The following is a 19,580-nucleotide window of genomic DNA, read 5'->3' as shown; positions in this document are numbered from 1 at the left end:
ATCTCATGGTCGTGGGACCTAGCCCCACATCAAGCTTTTTGCTGATAGTGAGGAGCCTACTTGGGATTCTCTCTCTCCCTCTCTCTGCACTCCTCCCCTGTTGGCATGTTCTCTCTCTCTCTCTCTCTCTCACACACACACACACACACACACACACAATAAATAAACTGTAAAAAAATAAAAAGTTTCTGTGTGGACCTATGTTTTCATTTGTCTTGACTGTGTGTACCTAGGAATAGAATTGCAGTCATATTGTAACTCTGTATTTAACTCTTTGAGAAACTGCCAGACTTTTTCCTAGTAATACTCTCACCTCCCTTTACAGATCACCGAGAGAGAGAGAGAGAGAGTTCCGCTGAATTCTCATAAAATTCTCAGAGGTCATTTTTGTCATTGTCATTAAACAGATACTAAATGGAGAATTTTAGGTTAAGTGATTTCTTGAAGATCAAAGGGAAGGGCTAACAAGTGAGGAAGCTGAGATTTGAGCCCAGATATTTGGACCCTGAGTTTAGGACTCTTAGCACTTGCTAGGTGAGGTGAGTCATCGCTGTATTTTTCAGATTCGTTTTCCATGCTGTTATTGGTTTTGCCATCTGCCGTACATTATTTTTAAAAGTTTATCTTACTCATTTTCTTGCTTCTGAAATAGTAGCAAGCGTTCTTATAAAAGGGCAAAGAGTACTCTATAATACGAAAAGTGAAAGGCCCCGTTGATCCAGCCCCACAGACAGCTTGCTATTCCCGGCTTGGGGCGTATTGCACCCAAATATTTGTCAGTACACAACAATATATTTTCATAATTATTGCTCTTTGTTTGGTTTTTGAACCTATCTGCCGTCCACACTGTTTTGCTACTTGCTTGTTTTCTGGCTAACAGTATGCCTGATACAACTTTTGCTGTTGGCACAAACAGACCTGCCTTCTTCTTTCTCAGGTGGCCATCTGTCTTGGAAAGATGTGGCCTGCTGCTAGAGCCCTTGGATGTCTGAGGAGGATAATTTAGGCCAGGGCTTCTCAAGCTCAGTTGCGCACCTTGGGAGTAGGAGTCACCTGGGAGTTTGGTTGAAATGCAGATTCTAATTCCATAGGCCCAGCCGGGGACCCAAGACTCTCTGCATTCCTACTAAGCTTCCCAGGTCGTGCTGTGTGGATGCTGCTGGTCCCCAGACCACTGTGAGTCGTGAGGATCTGGGGCGCCGTGAAGGAGCCTGCTGGCTCCGGTGCGTGTGGTTTCTCCCTGCCAAGTGTGTTTTGCTTTTCAGAATGAAATGCTGGAGGAAGGACATGAGTATGCAGTCATGCTGTATACCTGGCGCAGCTGTTCCCGGGCCATCCCCCAGGTGAGACCGTCCTTGCCGGGCGCCCTCCCGGCCCTCCACCTCACCCCCTCCCAGACAGCTGAGCCTCTCCAGATGGCAGGGAAGGAAGCAGGGCCTCTTACCCAAAGGTGTTTGCTCACGACATCTGGAGCGCTTCCCACAAGACTGAAGACAACTTAAAAAATATCAGTTCAGGGCACCTGGGTGGCTCAGTCGGTTAAGCGTCCGACTTTGGCCCAGGTCATGACCTCGCGCTCACGGATGGAGCCCCACCCCAGGCTCCGTGCTGACAGCGTAGCACGGGATTCTGTCTCTCCCTCTTTCTCTGCCTCTCCTCTTCTCATTCTGTCTCTCTCAAAATAAATAAATAAACCTAAAAAATTGTCCATTACTTCAAAAGCAGTATGTGCTACCTGTATGACACCCAGACCATTGCAGAAAGAGATAAAGTAAAAAGCAAGATGTCCCCACCTCCTGAACCCCACTACCTGGACCCACCTCCCACCAAAGCATAGTCACCATGCATACCTTGCTGCATGGATCTTTTCCCTCGAATATCATAAATGTCCCTATGAATATTATTTTGGAAATTATCATTTATAAAAGTGTGTTTTGTATTTGTATTGTCCTGCCACTTGCTTTTTCCACCTAATTCTTTATTACTTTTTCATGTTGACTCATACAGATATTACATTTACTATAATTACCATCATCCTATAATTCATGGGCCCCATTATTATAACAAGGTTAACAAACCACAGGTGTGTAAAGTAAACAGAAACTATTCCTCTCTCTTCCCCTTAATCGTAGCCCCCAGAGTTAACTGCTTATTAACAGTTTGCTTTGAACTCTTAGATTCCCTATGCCTGTATTATATATGGACACACAAACACACACGCAGTTTTGTTTGACAAAAAATGGGATTGAATTACACTCCGTGTCCTGCAAGTTTTTTCACCCATCAGTTTATGGTAGTAATCTTTCCATGTCAGTTCCCGTAGATCTATCTGATTCCTTCTAGCAGCTTTATAATGATACTGTATGAATGCATCGTATTGTATCCATTTAATCATTGACTGGTAGATATTTAACTTATTGCTACCATTTTAAGAATCTCTAAGCAACAATGTGAAGAATGTCCTCGTGCTTATCTTTTGCTCACTCTTGTTTCAGTTGACCAGTTAGCAGTCTCGGGTGTGCATGCTGTGAAAACATCTGCCATGTGATACTGATGTGTTGAAAACCACTGGGCAAAGAAAAGGGGTTTCTTGATGGAGCCAAGTTTGGCCAGGGGGCCTCACCCCGGGTGCATCTGGAACAGTGGCTGGAACATTTTTCTCTGCTTAGAACCTGGTGGGGCCCCACTGGGGTAGGAGTGGGGAAAGACTGAAGAAAGGAGACCGTGCAGATCGATGTAGGCGTGTGTACAGCTCGAGGCCAGGGCACTGAACAGATTGAAGGGAAGGAGGGTTCCGTTCTCAGGACCAGCTGGTTTCTTGCCTGCAGCCGGTGTCTGGCAGGCAGTTCTGTTCCTCCAAGCCATACCCACAGTCAGGGCTACCCCGGCCTCTGCTCACTAGGGTGACCACCGCATTTATCATCCTAAACGAGATGCCTATGAGAGTGCAGACGGGCCCTGATAATAAGACAACAGACGTGAACCAGAGCTGCCTTGGCAAGGCAGGATATGTGATCTCCTCTCTCCCCACAGGTGAAATGCAATGAGCAGCCCAACCGGGTTGAGATCTATGAGAAGACAGTGGAGGTGCTGGAGCCAGAGGTCACCAAGCTCATGAAGTTCATGTACTTTCAGGTGAGGGGTAAGGGTGGGTCTGAATCAGGGGACCTGAGAGGGCCTCACTCTGCCAGATGCTGGGGTCTGGATTTTTGAGCCATGGTATTCATTCCTTGAGCAAATACTTCTGGAGCACCCCTGACGTGCCCCTTGGTGAGCAAGGCAGACAAGCCTCCCTCTCTCCCTGTGATTTACATCCTAGTGAGCACACGAGTGTGTTTCAGGTAGCAGAGACTGACAGTAAACAATATTCAGTCCTTTTCAGGGTGTAGTAAGTGCTGTGAGTAAATAAAACTGAAACAGAATAACTCTGGGGTGCAGGGTGTCTGTGACATAGTGCAGCTTTAGGGATGGGCTGTCAGGAGTGGCATTTGAACACGTGTATCGTGAGAAAGAAGCTGGCGGGTGATGATTGGAGGGAGAGGGTTTCACGTGGAAGGAACAGCAAAGGTAAAGGTCCTGGGGCCTGTAGGAGCACAGCATGTTTAACAAATACAATGAAACCAGGGAAACTGCAGATTGAGAAGGGACGGGTGACAAAGGTGATGGGGGGAGGTAGACAGGCCCTTACAGGGTACTGTGGGCCAGGAAGTAGGACATAAAAAGAATATGTGGATTTTACTCGAGCACCATGGAAGCCACTGGGGGTGTCTTGTGACATGTTCTGATTTGAGGTTTTACAGCAGCATTCTGGCTGCTGTGTGGAAAAGGGAGGGGGGGGGGGGGGGGGGGGGGGGGAGAGAAGAGTGACAGCAGGGAGACCAGCTGGGAAGCCAGGAAGAACTATCATTTAAGGAAGAAAAGAGAAAAGAGAGCCAAGGGCCTCCACGAATGGAAGGTAAGAGGGCAAGCTGCTTAAACAGAAGTGGCAAAGGGAAAATCCTGCAGGCAGGTTGATTATCATGGTTGTGTCAGGAATGCAGGATGAACGCTTCAAGACCAGTCTGTACCCTGGGGCGGGAGTCCCACCACACACTCCATGCATACGCATGCTCCGCTGTAGAGCTGAGCTTCGCAAATAGACTTGCAAGCACTGGCCGCACGTCTGCCCTGTGCCCAGCTCTGCCCAGGCCAGGATGGGAGACGGGAATGTCTGGGGAAGGTGCAGGTGCATGCCGTCCGCCAGGAGGGCCGGCTTCCCAGGCAGAGAAACCCAAGGTTCTACTCTCCTGTCCTTATGTGCCTGTGAGTTATTTAACATCTGGCACCTTCAGTTCTCTCACCTTGGAAATCATGCCGAATCTCAGGTTTGCGGTGAGGATAAATGAGGTCTGTTTGTAAAGAGCCAAGTAGATCTCTGGTTACAGAGCCAGTTTATCAAATGGCAGCTGCTGTTACTGGCACCCTGGACCTGCCCCTAGGAGCCTAATCTCTTTGAGAAGGCAGGTCCAAGAGAGAAAAAAACTACCCAGAGACTGATTAAGTGCTTAACTAAGGGTTAAGGGTCAACTAAGGGTCTTCTGATGAGATATTTAGAAGGGAGGATCTGCAGTAATTTAGAACTATGCTGTTCAACACAGGAGCCTTTAGCCATATGGACTCTCTACGTTAAAACTCAATAAAATTTAAAATTCCGTTCCCCCATTGCACCAGCCATTCCATGCTCAGTAGCGTGTGAGTGACTCCTGTGTTGGACAGTGCAGATATGGGACATTCCCATCATGACAAAAAGTTTTATTGGACCTAGACCCTGGAAGGAGCAAGTGTGGCTTGGTCTGGACTTTGGAGGAAAGGAATGATTGGCGGGTAGCGTGTACCAAATCTGTGGAATGAAGCTCACAGTAATTTCCCCCTTCCCTCTCCTCCCCCTCCTCTCCTTCCTCCACCTCCTCCTCTCTCTGTCTCTGTCTGAATTGCTGCGTTAGCCGTTTTTTGTTATTGATCAGCTGCCTTTTTTGGTAACAGATTTTTTTAGGTACAATTTACCTACCATACAATATATCCACTTAAATTGGACAATTCAACAACTTTTTAAAAAAAATTTTTTTAACGTTTATTTATTTTTGAGACAGAGAGAGACAGAGCATGAACGGGGGAGGGGCAGAGAGAGAGGGAGACACAGATCGGAAGCAGGCTCCAGGCTCTGAGCCATCAGCCCAGAGCCCAACGCAGGGCTCGAACTCACAGACCGTGAGATCGTGACCTGAGCTGAAGTCGGACGCTTAACCGACTGAGCCACCCAGGCGCCCCGACAACTTTTGTTAGTATATTCACAGAGTTGTGTATCCACCACCACAATCAACTTGAGAACATTCTCACTTCAAAAAGAAATCCCATAACCCTTTCACCACCACCCATGACACCCTCCATGTCCCCCCCACCTCCAGCTCTAGGTAACCACTAATCTATCTTGTGTCCCTATGGATTTGCCTGTTCTGGACATCACATATAAATGGAATTATACGATATGTGACCTTTTGTGACAGACTTCTTTCACTTAGCACGTTGTCTTCAAGATCCATCCATGTTGTAGCACATACCAAAATGTATGATCAAATACTGTTCTGTATGGATCTACCACATTTTATTTATGTATTTATTAGTTATAGACATTTAGGTTATATCCACTTTGGGGCTGTTACAAACAATGCTGCTGTAAATATCCATGCATACATTTTTGAGAGGACATATTTTCATTTCTCTGTTTCTCTATATCTATTCTCCCTGCTTCTACCTTTGCCCCCTACAGTGTATTCTCACTGCAACAGCTACCGTTTTAAAATACAATTCATACCATGTTATCCTGTTTCAGAACCCTCCCACTTCTCCTTGACTCCTTCAATGTGGAAATCCTACCCCTCACAAAGGCCTGCAAGAGCCAGTGGCCCTGGTCCCTCTCCATCTCCAGTTTCTTCCTTCTGCTCACTCCACTTCAACCACTGGCTTTCTCATCCTTCAAACATGCCAGGCACACGCCTGCCTCAGGGCCTTTGCACTGGCCGTCCAGAATGCACTTCTGTCAGTTATCCCTGCCCTTCTCCTTTTCTTCTTTCAAACTTTTTTCTAAAAGTCACATCTTGGTTATTTCTTCTCTGATCTTCCTACTAAAGTGTACAGCTCTCTCTGCCCTCCCTTTTCCCCTTTATTTTTCTCCATAATGTGTATCACATTCTAATATGGAGTATTTGTTTTGTTCTCTGCCTTCCCTAGCATATAAGCCCCTTAGGGTAGAAAGTTGTTTTTGGTTTTTTTTTTTCTGTTTTGTTCCCTACTTTACTCCAGTACCCAGAATGGCTCCTGGCACATAGTAGATGTTCAATTGGATGCCTTAGCATCTCTCTCTGAATGTCTGTCTCACTCTTGGTCCCTAACCTTCTACCATCTGGTGCCTGACACTGTCCTAGGTGCTAGATACAAAACTGAGTAAGACATCATGCTTCTCGGAGAAGGCATGGTGAATGAATTGATTGGTTTGACTCACTTGGCCGCAGGTTCCAGGCTGCTCTCTAGAAACGAGCTCTGGATTTAAGGACTCCCCTGAGAAAGACCTCCCAGCAGATATGACTCCCTCTACATGTCCAGGCACTGACTAGAGCCCCCGGGGAACAAGCCTTGGTCCTGCTCCACACAGAAAGCACAGTGAGCCAACCCCCCTGGGCTGCCCGTCCTCACCTGCTGCCCCTCTGCCTGCAGCGTAAGGCCATCGAGCGGTTCTGCAGTGAGGTGAAGCGCCTTTGCCATGCCGAGAGGAGGAAGGACTTTGTCTCCGAGGCCTACCTCCTGACCCTGGGCAAATTCATCAACATGTTCGCCGTCTTGGATGAGCTGAAGAATATGAAGTGCAGTGTCAAGAACGACCACTCTGCCTACAAGAGGTCAGGGCACCCTCCCTCCCCCTCCCCTCTGCCTGGGTAGCCAGCTTAGGGGAGGCAGAGGATAGAGCCCTTCTGCTAGGCTCCTTCTCCAGAACCAAACTGGCCATTCTCCAACACGGCAGGGTTGGGCCTCTATCGGTTTTTGCAGTTTGGGGACTAGGGTGCAGAGCTGAGTCCTTGGAGAACTGGCTCTTTGTCAGCGTTCTGTCTCAAGATGGCATCAAATCCTCATTATGCCCTACCTGTGGAGCAGTAGCGGTTTCTGTGGTCCTATGCAGTGTGGAACCAGGAAAATAATCAGAAAATGGTCACATCTGTCGTTTCCTGCAAGATTCAGACAGCCAGTTCAAACTGCTTGTGTAAAAGAAGGAACTGGATTGGCTCCCAGAACTGAAAAGTTTCACTGGATCTGGATCTGGATACTCAGATGATGTTGGTCTGATGCCCTCTACCTCTCTCTTGGGCTCGACTTTCCTTGATAGCAGCTTCTTGCTCAGGCAGTCCTGTGCCCGGTGGTGGCCAGCAGCAGCTGTAAGCTTCCCTCTGACCAGCGTAGCTGCCCCAGTTTCAAAGGAAAGAAGGGGAGCCTCTTTCATATATGTTTGCCAAAGTCCCATGGAGGATGGTCATTGCCCCAGTTTGGATAGTGCGTGCACCCCTCCATCAGTTACTGGTGGGAGTGGGGGCTGCAGCTCAGGGGCTTGTCCTCAGAGTCAGTCAGGGGCCAGTGTCAGCCTGCAAGAAAGAAGGACAGGGTGGGTGAGAGGTTGTCACTCTCCAGAAATTAGGATCCAGCCACCCTGAAGCAACAGGTATCTTTCCTGTATGTTGTGGGGGTTCAGATGAGCCCTGCAGTGTCTGGACACTGCTTGGGAAGGATTTTCTGTGTCACTGATGAAGAGAGTCCCTCCTCCTTGAGTCACCTCCTCCCAGGGCCCCGGAGCAACTGGAGAATGCAGACAACAGACCTGCTTCTCATGATTTTATCCTCCTGAGCAAACTATGAAACCTAGGGATGCCCGCAGGCAGAGCCCCATCTCCAGCCTGGCTCAGAAATGGCAGCTTTCACAAAGATTCGTAGACAACTCATAGTATAATGTCTCCCACACCCCCACCCCCATTCTTCCCAGTTTTGGTCACAAGTGACATGCTCTGTAGAGCAGCTAGGGTCGTGAGCAAGGCAGGTGTCCTGTCCGTGCCCTCCCAGGCTGCCATAACACAGGCCACACCGACACCAGGTCAGGCTGGAAAAGTCCAGGGTGCCATGGTGTTCCCCCTTCGAGTCCTGTGTGTATTCTCTGTACCCATCATCCCTTCCCCTGTAATCCTGTTAGGTGAAACAGACTTCTGTGTTCCATGCAGTGCTTTGCTTTAGAAACTTGGAGGTTTTCTATAAATAACATAATCCACTCAAAACCACTCAGTGCACCCTGCCTGGGGTTCTTCTCCATGACCGCTGTGCAGCTTCACAGCAGGTCACGGCACAGCGCGAGGTGCTCGTTTCACCCTGCCTTGCCACCTCGGGCTGGTTGATAGGATGCCGGTTGCCCTTAAACTTGCTGACTTTGACGTTCAGTGTAATCTTGCCTCTTAATTTGAGGTACCTTTATCACAAGGGTGTACATGGCCCCAGACGAAATGACCCCAGAACACACTCTCCTTTGATGTTAGAGTCCCCTGTGATATTCAGAGCTCCTTCACCTCAGGGGGCAGTGAAATTCTGGGTTAGGTAGGAGCAAGAGCCCGTGAGGCCCGGCTTCAGCTGGTTACACTTGAGCATCTTTCTCTGCAACACCGTGTACAGGGCGGCACAGTTCCTGAGGAAGATGGCAGACCCCCAGTCCATCCAGGAGTCGCAGAACCTTTCCATGTTCCTGGCCAACCACAACAGGATCACCCAGGTGGTAGCAAATTCCTTGTTCATCTTGGCCTGGTGTCCCAGGACACAGGCAGGGGCCTGAAGTGTGGGTGGACCATGAGCAGGGGAACTCAGTCCAGATCTAACATCTCCACTTCCTATTCATGAATTAGCAGACTTAAGTCTCGTCTCCCAGCCACAGATGACCCTTTTACCCTCTGCACATTTTGTTCTCTGAAAGCCTTCTCGCCTGTGTTCTGCCCCCACGTGAGTGAGGATTGAGAGCATGGGTTCTAGAGTTTGACGGCCTTGTTTTCTAATCCTGGACCCTCCACCGACCCATTGTGAGACCTTGAGCAAGGTCTAAGCTTCAGTTTCCTCATCTGTAAGACGGGGCTGTTCTTTGAGAATATGAGACTCCATCTCCTAGGACTGTTGTGAGCCATAAATGAGACCCCGTATTAAACGCCCTTAGTAGGCAGAGTGTGACAAATGGTAAGAGCATGAGCTGCTGCAGCTCTGCTTACTGCCACCACTTTGCCAGGCACTCCCCTCGGCTGCGACTCTCAAGCTCTGCCCGACTTAATGTAACCCGTCTTGCTCACCTGTCAGGTCAGCCTAAACGGGCACCAGCAAGAGTGTGAGCAGGACCCTGGCTGAGAGGGGCCGTCCATCTTGGAAGCGTTTTCAGGCTCACATCTGTCTCAGGGATGCTACTGGCTTCACTGGGCCCTTCCTGCTCCCGGTTGACTGCAGAAGGCTGTCAGGGTTGAGGCTCCATGTTTCTTTCCCGAGACTCAACCCCACGTCTCAGCCCCAGGTTGTCTGGGAGGGGCACCAGCAGTGCTGTCCACGGCATCCCCACAGGGGGGCCAGGTTGCGTCTTTGGAGACAAAGAGCCTGAGACAAAGACCTCAGACTCTTGTGGGAAATGCTTCTGTACTGCTGTGTCCTGCCGGGAGGGGCACACCTGCTGGTCCCCCTCTCCTCCCCTGGGCTGGGTCTTTCTGTCATCGGCTGAGATGTCATGACTAAGTCCACACCCTCAAAACTAAGCCTGGATCACCGCAGGCCTGTTGCTGGAAAGCTGAACTGCTTTTCAGCTCAGCTCAAGAAAGTACTTTCTAACTGTCACAACTGCCAGGAAATACAATGGAGGACCCAGGGCAGGGGCAAGTTCCTTGCCATGGGAGATTCACATGGGAGCTCTGACCTGTCACGGGCGGGGCGCATGATGGGGGGCATAAGCGGGGATTTGCAGAAGATGCAGGCTCCCTCCACCTGGGATGGTCAGGGGGGTGGTGTGGGTGGGAGGAAGCAGGAGAGGGGCTAACCAGAGGGGGGCGCTGCTGTTCAGTGTCTCCATCAGCAACTGGAAGTGATCCCAGGCTACGAGGAGCTGCTGGCAGACATTGTCAACATCTGCGTGGATTACTACGAGAACAAGATGTATCTGACCCCCAGTGAGAAGCACATGCTCCTCAAGGTACAGCTGCGGTCACCCCACCCCCACCCCCAGGGCCGGGGCTTGCCCCTTCACTTCCTTCTTACTTAAAATCATTTTTTAAAAAACATTTATTCTTTTTTCTTAATTAAATGCTGATACAGATCTTACTGTACATAATTTTTCGTACCCTGCCTTATTTCCTTTAATATGTCACATACATCTTTCCAGATGTGGTTATGGATATTTCTGCAGTGTAATTTTTAATGGCTGTTGCGTGTCCCATGGTAGGTGGACATTGTTATTAAACAAATCCCCTGTCATTAGATATTTGTTTGCTAAACGGCACGGAACACTCTTACAGCACAGCTTTTGTGTACGTACTCTTGCCAAGTCAGACGTCCTGGAGGAGAAATTGCCTACTCAAAAGGAAAGCAAAATCTTCAAGCTTGTGTTGTATTTCGCCAAAATGATCACATTTGTTCCGTCAGTTTGCAAGTTTCGTTTTTAATTTATCAAGTACTATCTATTGTAGAAAATCTGGAATGTATAGAAAAGCACAAAAAAATGCTAATCTCTCACAGTCTTTCCATCCAGAGGTACTACTTTTAGCGTTTTGATGTATTTCCTTCTAATTTTTTCTATGCTCAACATGTTTTCAACATCTGCAATATGCATAAGTTATGTGCGCGTATAGTTTGCGTCCCATTTCATTGAATGTATCTGGAATATTGCGCAGCCGCTAAATAATGTGCTCTGGATGTGCTTGCATTTCTTTAGCCATCAGTCCACCTTTGGCTGCTTGGGTTGTTCCTGATCTCTCTCGGCAGAGATAGCACTGAGATGAGCCACCTTCCCCATGTTCCTATACACGCCGCATGGTCTTTTTGATTCTGTCTTCCCCAGAGTCTCCCCTTCATTGTTCTCCTGCTGGCTTTATTTTTCCTCCTCTCCTCCAGGCCACCCTCGCTATTCTAATGCCAGTCCTGTGGGGGTTCCCTTCTCTCCATCCCCATGGCACCTCAATGAGGTTTGCAGGACAGTATGGCTCAGTGACTTGTTCACTCTGGCTTCCTCTGCATAATCCGAGGTCCAGCAACTCACCCAGAGCCTAGTGGCCTCTCACCCCCATAGCTCTTCCCCAAATAGCTGCTGCCATACCCTGGGGCACTGAATTCCAGTCTCCCCCCACCCCCACACTGCTCCCCCCAAGCCCTCCTAGATGCTGCCATCAGATTCTCAGGCCCTTGTTTTCTCTCGTTGGCTTTTTTTTTTTCAATGTTTATTTTATTTATTTATTTTGGGGGAGAGAGAGGGAGAGAGAGGGAGAGAGAATCCCAAGCAGGCTCCATGCTGTCAGCACAGAGCCCGATGAAGGGCTCTAACTCATAGATCATGAGATCCTGACCTGAGCTGAAATCAAGAGCCACTTAACCAACTGAGCCACCCAGGCACCCCCATCACTGACTGACTTTTAATCAGTTTTAGTTCCTCCACACCTCTGCTTCCCAGCCTTCTTGCCCTCAGCTCTCTACCTTTTTCCCAGCTCTGCAGTTTGTGGTAGTGAACTCAGATGCCACCAGGGGTGCCACTCCCCTGACAGGGAAAAGTCTGGCGCACACCCTGCAGAGCATGGGGACAGGATAGGACTAAGGGGGATGCGACCTTAATGGTCCTCCAGTCCAGTCCCTTACGTGTCAGATGTGACTTCCCCACAGAAGCTGCTTTCAGCCTCTTCGTTCAGGACCCCTTCAGCCTCGCTGTGCGTTTGACAAAAGGAGCAGAACATGTCAGCGTTCGAGAGCTATTAGATGGACAGGCATATCCAGAGTCAACCTGCCAACCTGCTCATAGAGCACTGTCAGGCAGGGAAGTCGCCAGTGGCTCCCTGGCAATCTGTGCGTTGTTTTAGCTTCTTTGAGGAGAGAAGTGAATAGCTGAATGTTCATTCAACACTGAGGAGGTATTCACAAGTACCTGTGATGTGCCAGACCCCAGGGATGCAGGAGCAGACTGGCTCAGCTCTTTCCTTCAGGAAGGATCTGAATGTGTAAATGTCAGATCTGGGTTCAGACCCTGTCTCTGCGACTTATTAGCTATGTGACCTCAGCAAGCTGGCTAACCTCTCTGTGTCTCCAACGCCTCATCTGTAGAATAAGGTTATTGTGTAAACTTGATTCATGATTGTTGTCAGAATTGAGGAGAATACCTGGTGAAGCCCTATGCACAGACTCTGGCCCACGGTAAGGACTCAACAAGTGGCCACCGTAATGAGATACTAAAGGGCAGTCTGAATTTCTTCGTAGAAATAAAATCTGGGGTTGAAATTAGATTTATGTCTCCTTTCTTTATGTGAAGACACGTGGGTTTTGAGATAGAACGTGTCACTACATAATGTACATATGTGCACACCTCCTTTTTTTTTTTTTTTTTTTTTTTTTTTTTTTTTTTTTTTTTTTTTTTAACTTTTCCAATGGTTGTGATGGGCTTCTGTGCTCTGCCCCTTCTCACTCTAGGTAATGGGTTTTGGTCTCTACCTGATGGATGGAAATGTCAGTAACATTTACAAACTGGATGCCAAGAAGAGAATCAACCTCAGCAAAATTGATAAGTTCTTTAAGGTCAGAACCTAAGGCTGGGGCTGGACTGAAGGGTGGTCTTTCTGGGGAAAAGAATGAAATCGGCCAGCAAGCAGTGGGGCTTGTTGCTTGAGACACAAGCTCTACAGACCCCAAGAGGAGGAGGAGGAGGAGGAGGATAGAGTGATCAGGCCTCCAGCTGCCCCGGAGAAGGCACTCACTATGGAAGCCTGGCCAGTTAAAGTCAGACATGCTCCTAGTCTCAGGATTTGGCTGGGGTTCGCCTGGGGGGCCTTACAGTTCTTTCTGCATGTGGCTTTTTCTCTTTCCTGAAATCCCTTGCTATCTCAACAAAGAGGTGTATCCCAGAAGATAGTGCCTGCTTTCATTTTCTGTATATATTAGAGCTCACAGAAGCAGGAGGATTAAAGACTGGATTTTAAATTGATCCACATTTGCAAAATCACAGCCTTTTCTGGCCCCAGGGGCTCCTTCTGCTTGCCCCTGCCTCTGGGCATAGTGCCTCATCATCGGCCATTATACACTCAGACCTTTGCAATGCCTCCAGGGTTTGATCTTCTGGCCCCAGTTTTTTTTTTTTTTTTTTTTTTTTTTTTTTTAAATAAAACCTTGGGGTTAAATTAAGCCTTTGGGGTTTTCATGAAGGGATTTCCTGCTTTGGGATTGAATTCCACAGTGTTGGTTCTTTCTAGCATTGGGCACTTCAGGCGTGCAGTGGAGCCTCAGGGGTCAGACATGGAAAATCCTGGTTTACATTAAAAGCAGAACCCCTCAAAAGTGTGGCATGGGAGACACTAGCCTGGATCCCACTGACTCTTCTAAGTTAAGGGGGAAATAAACCACCAATAGGCATCCTGTGGCTTTGCTTCTTTTCAAGGCTGGAACTTTCACTTTGCTCTGGAGCTGCACCAAATGAAGACAGGGCTCATCACGGAGACCATGCAGAACCCACCTCTGCCCTGAGTCAGCGTGAATGAGATAGGGGTGGGGTTGAGGCATACAGCTTTGCCATAGTCAGGCCTGGGTTTTAGTCTGGCCCTGCCACCTGATAGCTGGATGATTCTGAGAAAGTCACTAAGCCTTTCTGAAATGGAGTTCATCAGCCTGGAAAATATGAATGCCCAGGGTATCTACTTTCTAGGGTTCCCCTTGGGATTTGGTGGGAATTACTTAGGTGAGTCACAGCCCTGGATTATAATCTTGGCTCCTTGACTTCAAGTTGGTTTGACTTTGTGTGAAAATCACCTCAGCTGTCTAAACCTCAGTTTTGTTGTCTGTGACCTGGGAATGATAATAGTACTGACCTCACAAAGTATTTGTGTGGATTGAGATACTGTTTTGTTGTTGTTGTTGTTTTGTTTAATTGACTAGGTTTTAGAGCAATTTGGGCTCACAGCAAGATTGAGCAGAAAGTGCAGAGTTTTCCTGTTTACCCCCTGACCCCCGCCATGTACAGCCTCCCAGTATCACAATCCCCACCAAAGATACATACTTTTACAGTCAATGAACGTACCCTGACACATCATTATCACCAAAGTCCTTAGTTTACATTATGAATCACTCATGTGGTTGTACATTCTGTGTGTTTTGACAAATGCAGCATGACACGTATCTACCACTGTCCTAAAGATCTTCTGGTCTTGAAGTGCTTGACTGCATAGAAGCTAACAGTAAATACCAGCCTCCTCTCCATTTGTCTTGGTCTCTAGTTAGGACTTGTCTGCCCTTTAGTGTTCGGTGTTATGGTTTCAGTTGCTTCACATTGTAGAGTTTCTCAGGAAGGCCACACCTAGCCAGTGGCATCCGGGTATCCACTCCTGGCCCAGAGTTTACAGCAGCAAGAATCCACTAACCACTAACCCAGAGAAATTAGAGCAGAACGAACCCTGCCCTGGGAGGCAGGCCTTCTGGTCCTCATCCTTTGTCCATTCTTCTTGCTGTGTGACCTTGGACAAATCACTTTGCTTCTCTGGGCACACTTGCTGGAACACAGGTTGGTTGGAGGCAGGGGAGGACTTGAACGCAGTCTGGGACTCTTTCTGGTTCTGAGGTTACACAGTAGCATTCTCAGAAGCAGAAACTAGGGGTCAGCCCAGAGGTGCACGGAAGCCTGCTTTCCCCTGTGGAGGGCGGCCACCCGGCTCTGCCCTCAGCATCTCACGCCTTGTGTTTGCTTCCTTTGCAGCAGCTGCAGGTGGTGCCCCTTTTCGGCGACATGCAGATAGAGCTGGCCAGATACATTAAGACCAGTGCTCACTATGAAGAGAACAAGTCCAAGTGAGTGCCTGCCATAATGTCTCTTGGCTCCCGCGAGGACGCCCAGCCCGGGCAGGGGGCCGAGGGGCCACTTCAGCCCCTCCTCCCTCCCCAGAGCCCTGGGCAGGTGGATTCCATCGGAACACTGGCACCCAGCCGGCCGGAAGGGAACAGCGGAGGGTGCTCTGAGCCCTTTTGTATCTGACCTTTGCTGCCAGGGTTCAAAAGTGCTCAGAGCACAGCCACGCCCCTTCTCTGTCCCAGCCTCTCAGAGTGGGAAAGCAGGAGCCTTCCTTCCCTTGAGAAGGGGGTACTGGCTGGCCCTCAGTGGTCGGGTGGAGCAAGATGGTGGTCTTTTTCATCACCTTGGTTCTCTCCTCAGATTTGAGTTCATGCAGTAAGTATGTCATTGAGTATATGGTTTGGATAGTTCCCCCTACGAAATGGGTTGACAGCCTCACCTTAGATTGTTTTATAAACCACCATTCTAGGTAACCTGTGCTGGGATCTGGGGTGTCAATGACTCCTGGAAGGTGGGGGACATCCAGCTACAGCCTTGGGCACTCTGGGGCTGTTAAGAAGGTTTCTTCTATCTGCATCTTTCCCAAAGCTGAATGAATATGACCATTCATACAGAGAGGAGCTGACTGTCCTTTAGTCAGAAGTGAGGGCTTGTGTCTGAAAATATATAAATGGAGTATCCCTGAACCCCACCAGCCTTGAGCCACTGTGAAGGAGTCTTATCAAGGAAGCCGATTAGTCTCTTCATAACCTGCTGGCTGCTAGTATGTGAGGAGGTTTTCTAGGAAAATCATGGAATTGAGAAGGCTGCATTCATTTCCTCATGTTTCCTACATGGATTCTCGACCACCTGAAGTTGGCCGGGAGTGGTGATGTGGCCACAGTGGGGTGTCGGAGGTTTGAGAGGTCGAGTCCCCATCCCTGTACAAATAACCCAAAATATGAGTCATGTCGAAGTGTAAATGTGGGGAAATCTGTCACCAGTCAAGTATTCTTATCAGGGCCACTTCAGAGATCCTTTTGAGATATTACATTTTTCCCAAAATGTTTATCTGCCTCATTTGGTGCCTGTGCTTAGTCTGCCTCCTGGGTCACCCAGCACCAGATGACAGAACAGGGTGGAGGGGGCTGTCTTTTTTCTCTTGGAGAAGGAGAGTGAAGACTTCCATTCATTGGTTTCCTCTCCATTTTAGGATGGTTTTCCCAATGGTATCTTTCCAAAGAGTTGAGGAGAAAGAAGAGAGGCAAGGAGAACAAGAAGAGGGGGGGGAGAGAGAGAGAGAGAGAGGGGAGTGAGGGGGAGGGGCAGAGCATGTCAGCAATACCCCTCTCAGAGTGATCATGTTGTCCCTTTCGTGGAGTCCTTCCGTGTTGCCAGGTCACTGCCGAAAAAGAAGGCAGTCCCTTTAGGTTTCCCCAGGCCCACCCCCAGTGGCCCTTCCACACAGCTTCAACCCCAAGATGTCAGTGCTGACAGTCAGTAGGCAGGTTTGGGGACACCCCCCACCTTGCCTTTTCTTTGCTCAGTTTCCAGTTCTATGTAACCCTAGAGAGGCTCCTCACTCATATAACTGGTAAGTACCATGGACACCAGGTATCTGGAAAAGCCTGTGATTGGGTCTTAGAGGAGGAAGAAGACTATTCCACTCAGCCTATGGCAGGCTCTCTTGCTGGTGGCTGGGAGGCCTTTTGGGTCCACCCAGGGAGGCCAGACACATTTGGCTGAACACCAGGTGTAACCAGTCAGTGGAAGGAGCCTGTCCCACTGAGGCACCTAAGGCCAGAACCTGCTCCAACCCTGTGATTTTCTGCCCAGGTGGACATGTACCCAGAGCAGCATCAGCCCCCAGTACAACATCTGCGAGCAGATGGTTCAGATCCGGGATGACCACATCCGCTTCATCTCCGAACTCGCTCGCTACAGCAACAGTGAGGTGAGCTCACTCTGGCTGCTGGGATGGAGGCCTGTGGGGGCTCAGGGTGTGAAGGAGTAAGGACCAGCCAGGAAGGGAGTGATCACAGGGATGATGGAGAGCAGGGGTGAGGGGATACATTTCGGAGGCAAAAGGGCACAGTGGCCAAGAACATGGAGTTTAGAGCCAGGTAGAACTGGACTTGATTCTGGTTCTGCTACTGACCTTAGCAAGTTATGCACAATCTCTATGCCTCAGTTTCCTCATCTGTAAAATGGGGGTTGTGGTATCTGGGAAGGTTCGTTGAGAGGATTAAACAGTATATTGCATGGAAAACACATCATGCCCAGCAGATAACAGTGGCCCAGTAATGGTTCATCTGCACATGATCCAAACCATCTCCCCCCTGGATGGCAAGAGAACACTCATGCTCAAAGCTCTATCTAAATATTTTTAAACTATACAATAATAAATTATCATTGTAACACCAGAAAATGCAATTAAGGACAGAAGAAGAGTATAAAAATCTCTTATAATCCCACCAATTACATGTTCACTGGTGTTAAATTTTCTTTTCTTTTTTTTTAAATATGGAAATACAGTCAATGCACATACCTCAGAAAAAATACAGATATGCGAAAGAGGAAAAATCCATCACGTAAAATTCTACCAACCATAACCAACTATGGTTAATATTGGGGTTTATATATTCTCCTGGACTCTTCCTATATATACCCTTATAATAGACTTATATGTTGGTTTGAGAAACACAGGTCTTCTGATTTGAACCTGGATGACTCTGCACTATCCCACATTTGCTCACTGGTTCCATCATGTGGTTGGCAGCCAAAGTGCACATGCTTTCCAAACCCAAACCCTGAAAATGTCTTTGATCAGAGGACAACATATTTGAAATGAGGGCAGCCAGACAAGTGCCCACAATGTGATCATTAGACAGCTGGCCCATATTCTTCTGAGGGCCCCAGGAAGACAGGGACCAAGGTCAAGCCCAAATCTTTGGCTTTCTTAACCGTATGTGCCAATCATCTGAACTTAAGCTCTGGGAATAATTTCAGTCCTGGGGCCTCCTTCATCCTTGTCAAGTTTTGGTGTGATCTAAGAGTGAATCTGGCTTCAAGTTATTTTTTAAGCTATGTTTTATACATGTGTATATACCGACAATTGTTGTCATTCACAGTAGTTATATTCTGTAAAGTGGGCACAAACACTGGATCCGCAAAATACTGAATGAAGCATTGCTCCTAGACAAAGTACAGAGTTAAGTTCCTGTGAAACTCTGGTCACCACATTTTCATAGACTGATCAACATGTATAACCTTGTTTTCGATATGTGTCTATTTAAAGACACCTTATGTAATTAATATATATTGTTGATTCATTAACAGTAACTCATATCCAACAGCACTATAACTCATGTCCCAACAAAACTTATCTAAAACATGTGTTTTTTCCATAAAGCACATCATAGCCTTCTTACAGTTAGAATCACTAGGCAGAACATTAGCATTAAATTTGGAGGCATTTTTAATAGTGAAATCATCAGCAGAAATGCAAAAATGTGGAAAACATGGCCTTAAATAAACCATGAGAAGGACACTTGTATATGGTATGATTACTGAAATAAGAAGGCAGAGAGTGGCCATTTTTGACCTCAGCTGGGAACACGACTTTCCGATTTTTCACCACTGGGCACATATCTGCAAATGACCGTTAAAGGTACTGCAAGTATTGACTTGGAGATTACAAATAAATTTTAGTGAGTAGGCAAACACAAATACAGAATCCACAAATAATGAGGACTGGCTATGTATATATGTATATGAACATAGATACCTGTATCCACGTATATCTATGCATATACATGGGCATACATCCATGTGTCACTATGGAATATGTCACACTCAAATAGATGTTTGTCTTCAGTGCTTTTCAATTGGCGAGTCATGTCTAATGAGTTGTGAAATTAATTTAGTGGTTTATGATTAGCATTTTTGTGTGAAATAGGATAGAAAGAGAAATTCTCATGTGTTCAGGGTAAAATTGCTTCCTGCAGAGTTGTTGCTTCATATATATGGTTAAGATCTCCTTGCAGGTACGTGTCCCTGAGTTGCTATGTGGTGACTCTGGCATCACACAACCTGAGGTTAAAGCCTCAACCATTTACAAGCCACATGGCCTTCAACAAAGAACTTGTCTGAAAATGAAGGGGGTATAATAATAGCACCTCCCTTGTGTTATTCTTGGGGGAATCAGTGAAATCATGTATAAAAGTGCCAGCACATACATGGTGAGGGTGACGGCCCGTGTTCCCCAGGTGGTGACAGGCTCCGGGCTGGACAGCCAGAAGTCAGACGAGGAATACCGTGAGCTCTTCGACCTGGCCTTGCGGGGCCTGCAGCTTTTATCCAAGTGGAGCGCCCACGTCATGGAGGTGGTAGGTGTCCCTGAGGGCAGACGGCTTGCCCTCCCCTGTCCCCTGCAGACTGACCTCTGTTCACATGGACTCCTGGCTGCCTCTGCCTCTCCCTGAGCACT

The 19,580-nt window shown here is 47.9% G+C and overlaps 1 protein-coding gene across 6 annotated transcripts in view; it reads left to right on the top strand.

Moving 5' to 3' along the window:
* CYFIP2 (cytoplasmic FMR1 interacting protein 2) overlaps positions 1-19,580 on the top strand; it is a 128,931-nt gene that overhangs the window by 26,829 nt on the left and 82,522 nt on the right. For 5 of the 6 annotated variants that reach the window (XM_049647895.1, XM_049647896.1, XM_049647894.1 and 2 more), the window contains 9 exons: positions 1,266-1,343; positions 3,034-3,135; positions 6,751-6,932; positions 8,737-8,833; positions 10,148-10,276; positions 12,751-12,855; positions 15,020-15,111; positions 16,928-17,045; positions 19,360-19,479. In XM_049647895.1, the coding sequence (XP_049503852.1) occupies positions 1,266-1,343; positions 3,034-3,135; positions 6,751-6,932; positions 8,737-8,833; positions 10,148-10,276; positions 12,751-12,855; positions 15,020-15,111; positions 16,928-17,045; positions 19,360-19,479 (1,023 nt within the window). Of the gene's footprint in view, positions 1-1,265; positions 1,344-1,502; positions 2,676-3,033; positions 3,136-6,750; positions 6,933-8,736; positions 8,834-10,147; positions 10,277-12,750; positions 12,856-15,019; positions 15,112-16,927; positions 17,046-19,359; positions 19,480-19,580 lie in introns of those variants that run through there. The other variant, XM_049647898.1, reaches the window with a different exon arrangement.

This window comes from Panthera uncia (genome assembly GCF_023721935.1).
Source record: "Panthera uncia isolate 11264 chromosome A1 unlocalized genomic scaffold, Puncia_PCG_1.0 HiC_scaffold_17, whole genome shotgun sequence".
Taxonomy (NCBI): domain Eukaryota; kingdom Metazoa; phylum Chordata; class Mammalia; order Carnivora; family Felidae; genus Panthera; species Panthera uncia.
The sequence above is the reverse complement of the archived record's forward strand: the minus strand, read 5'-3'. Positions and strand labels throughout refer to the sequence as shown.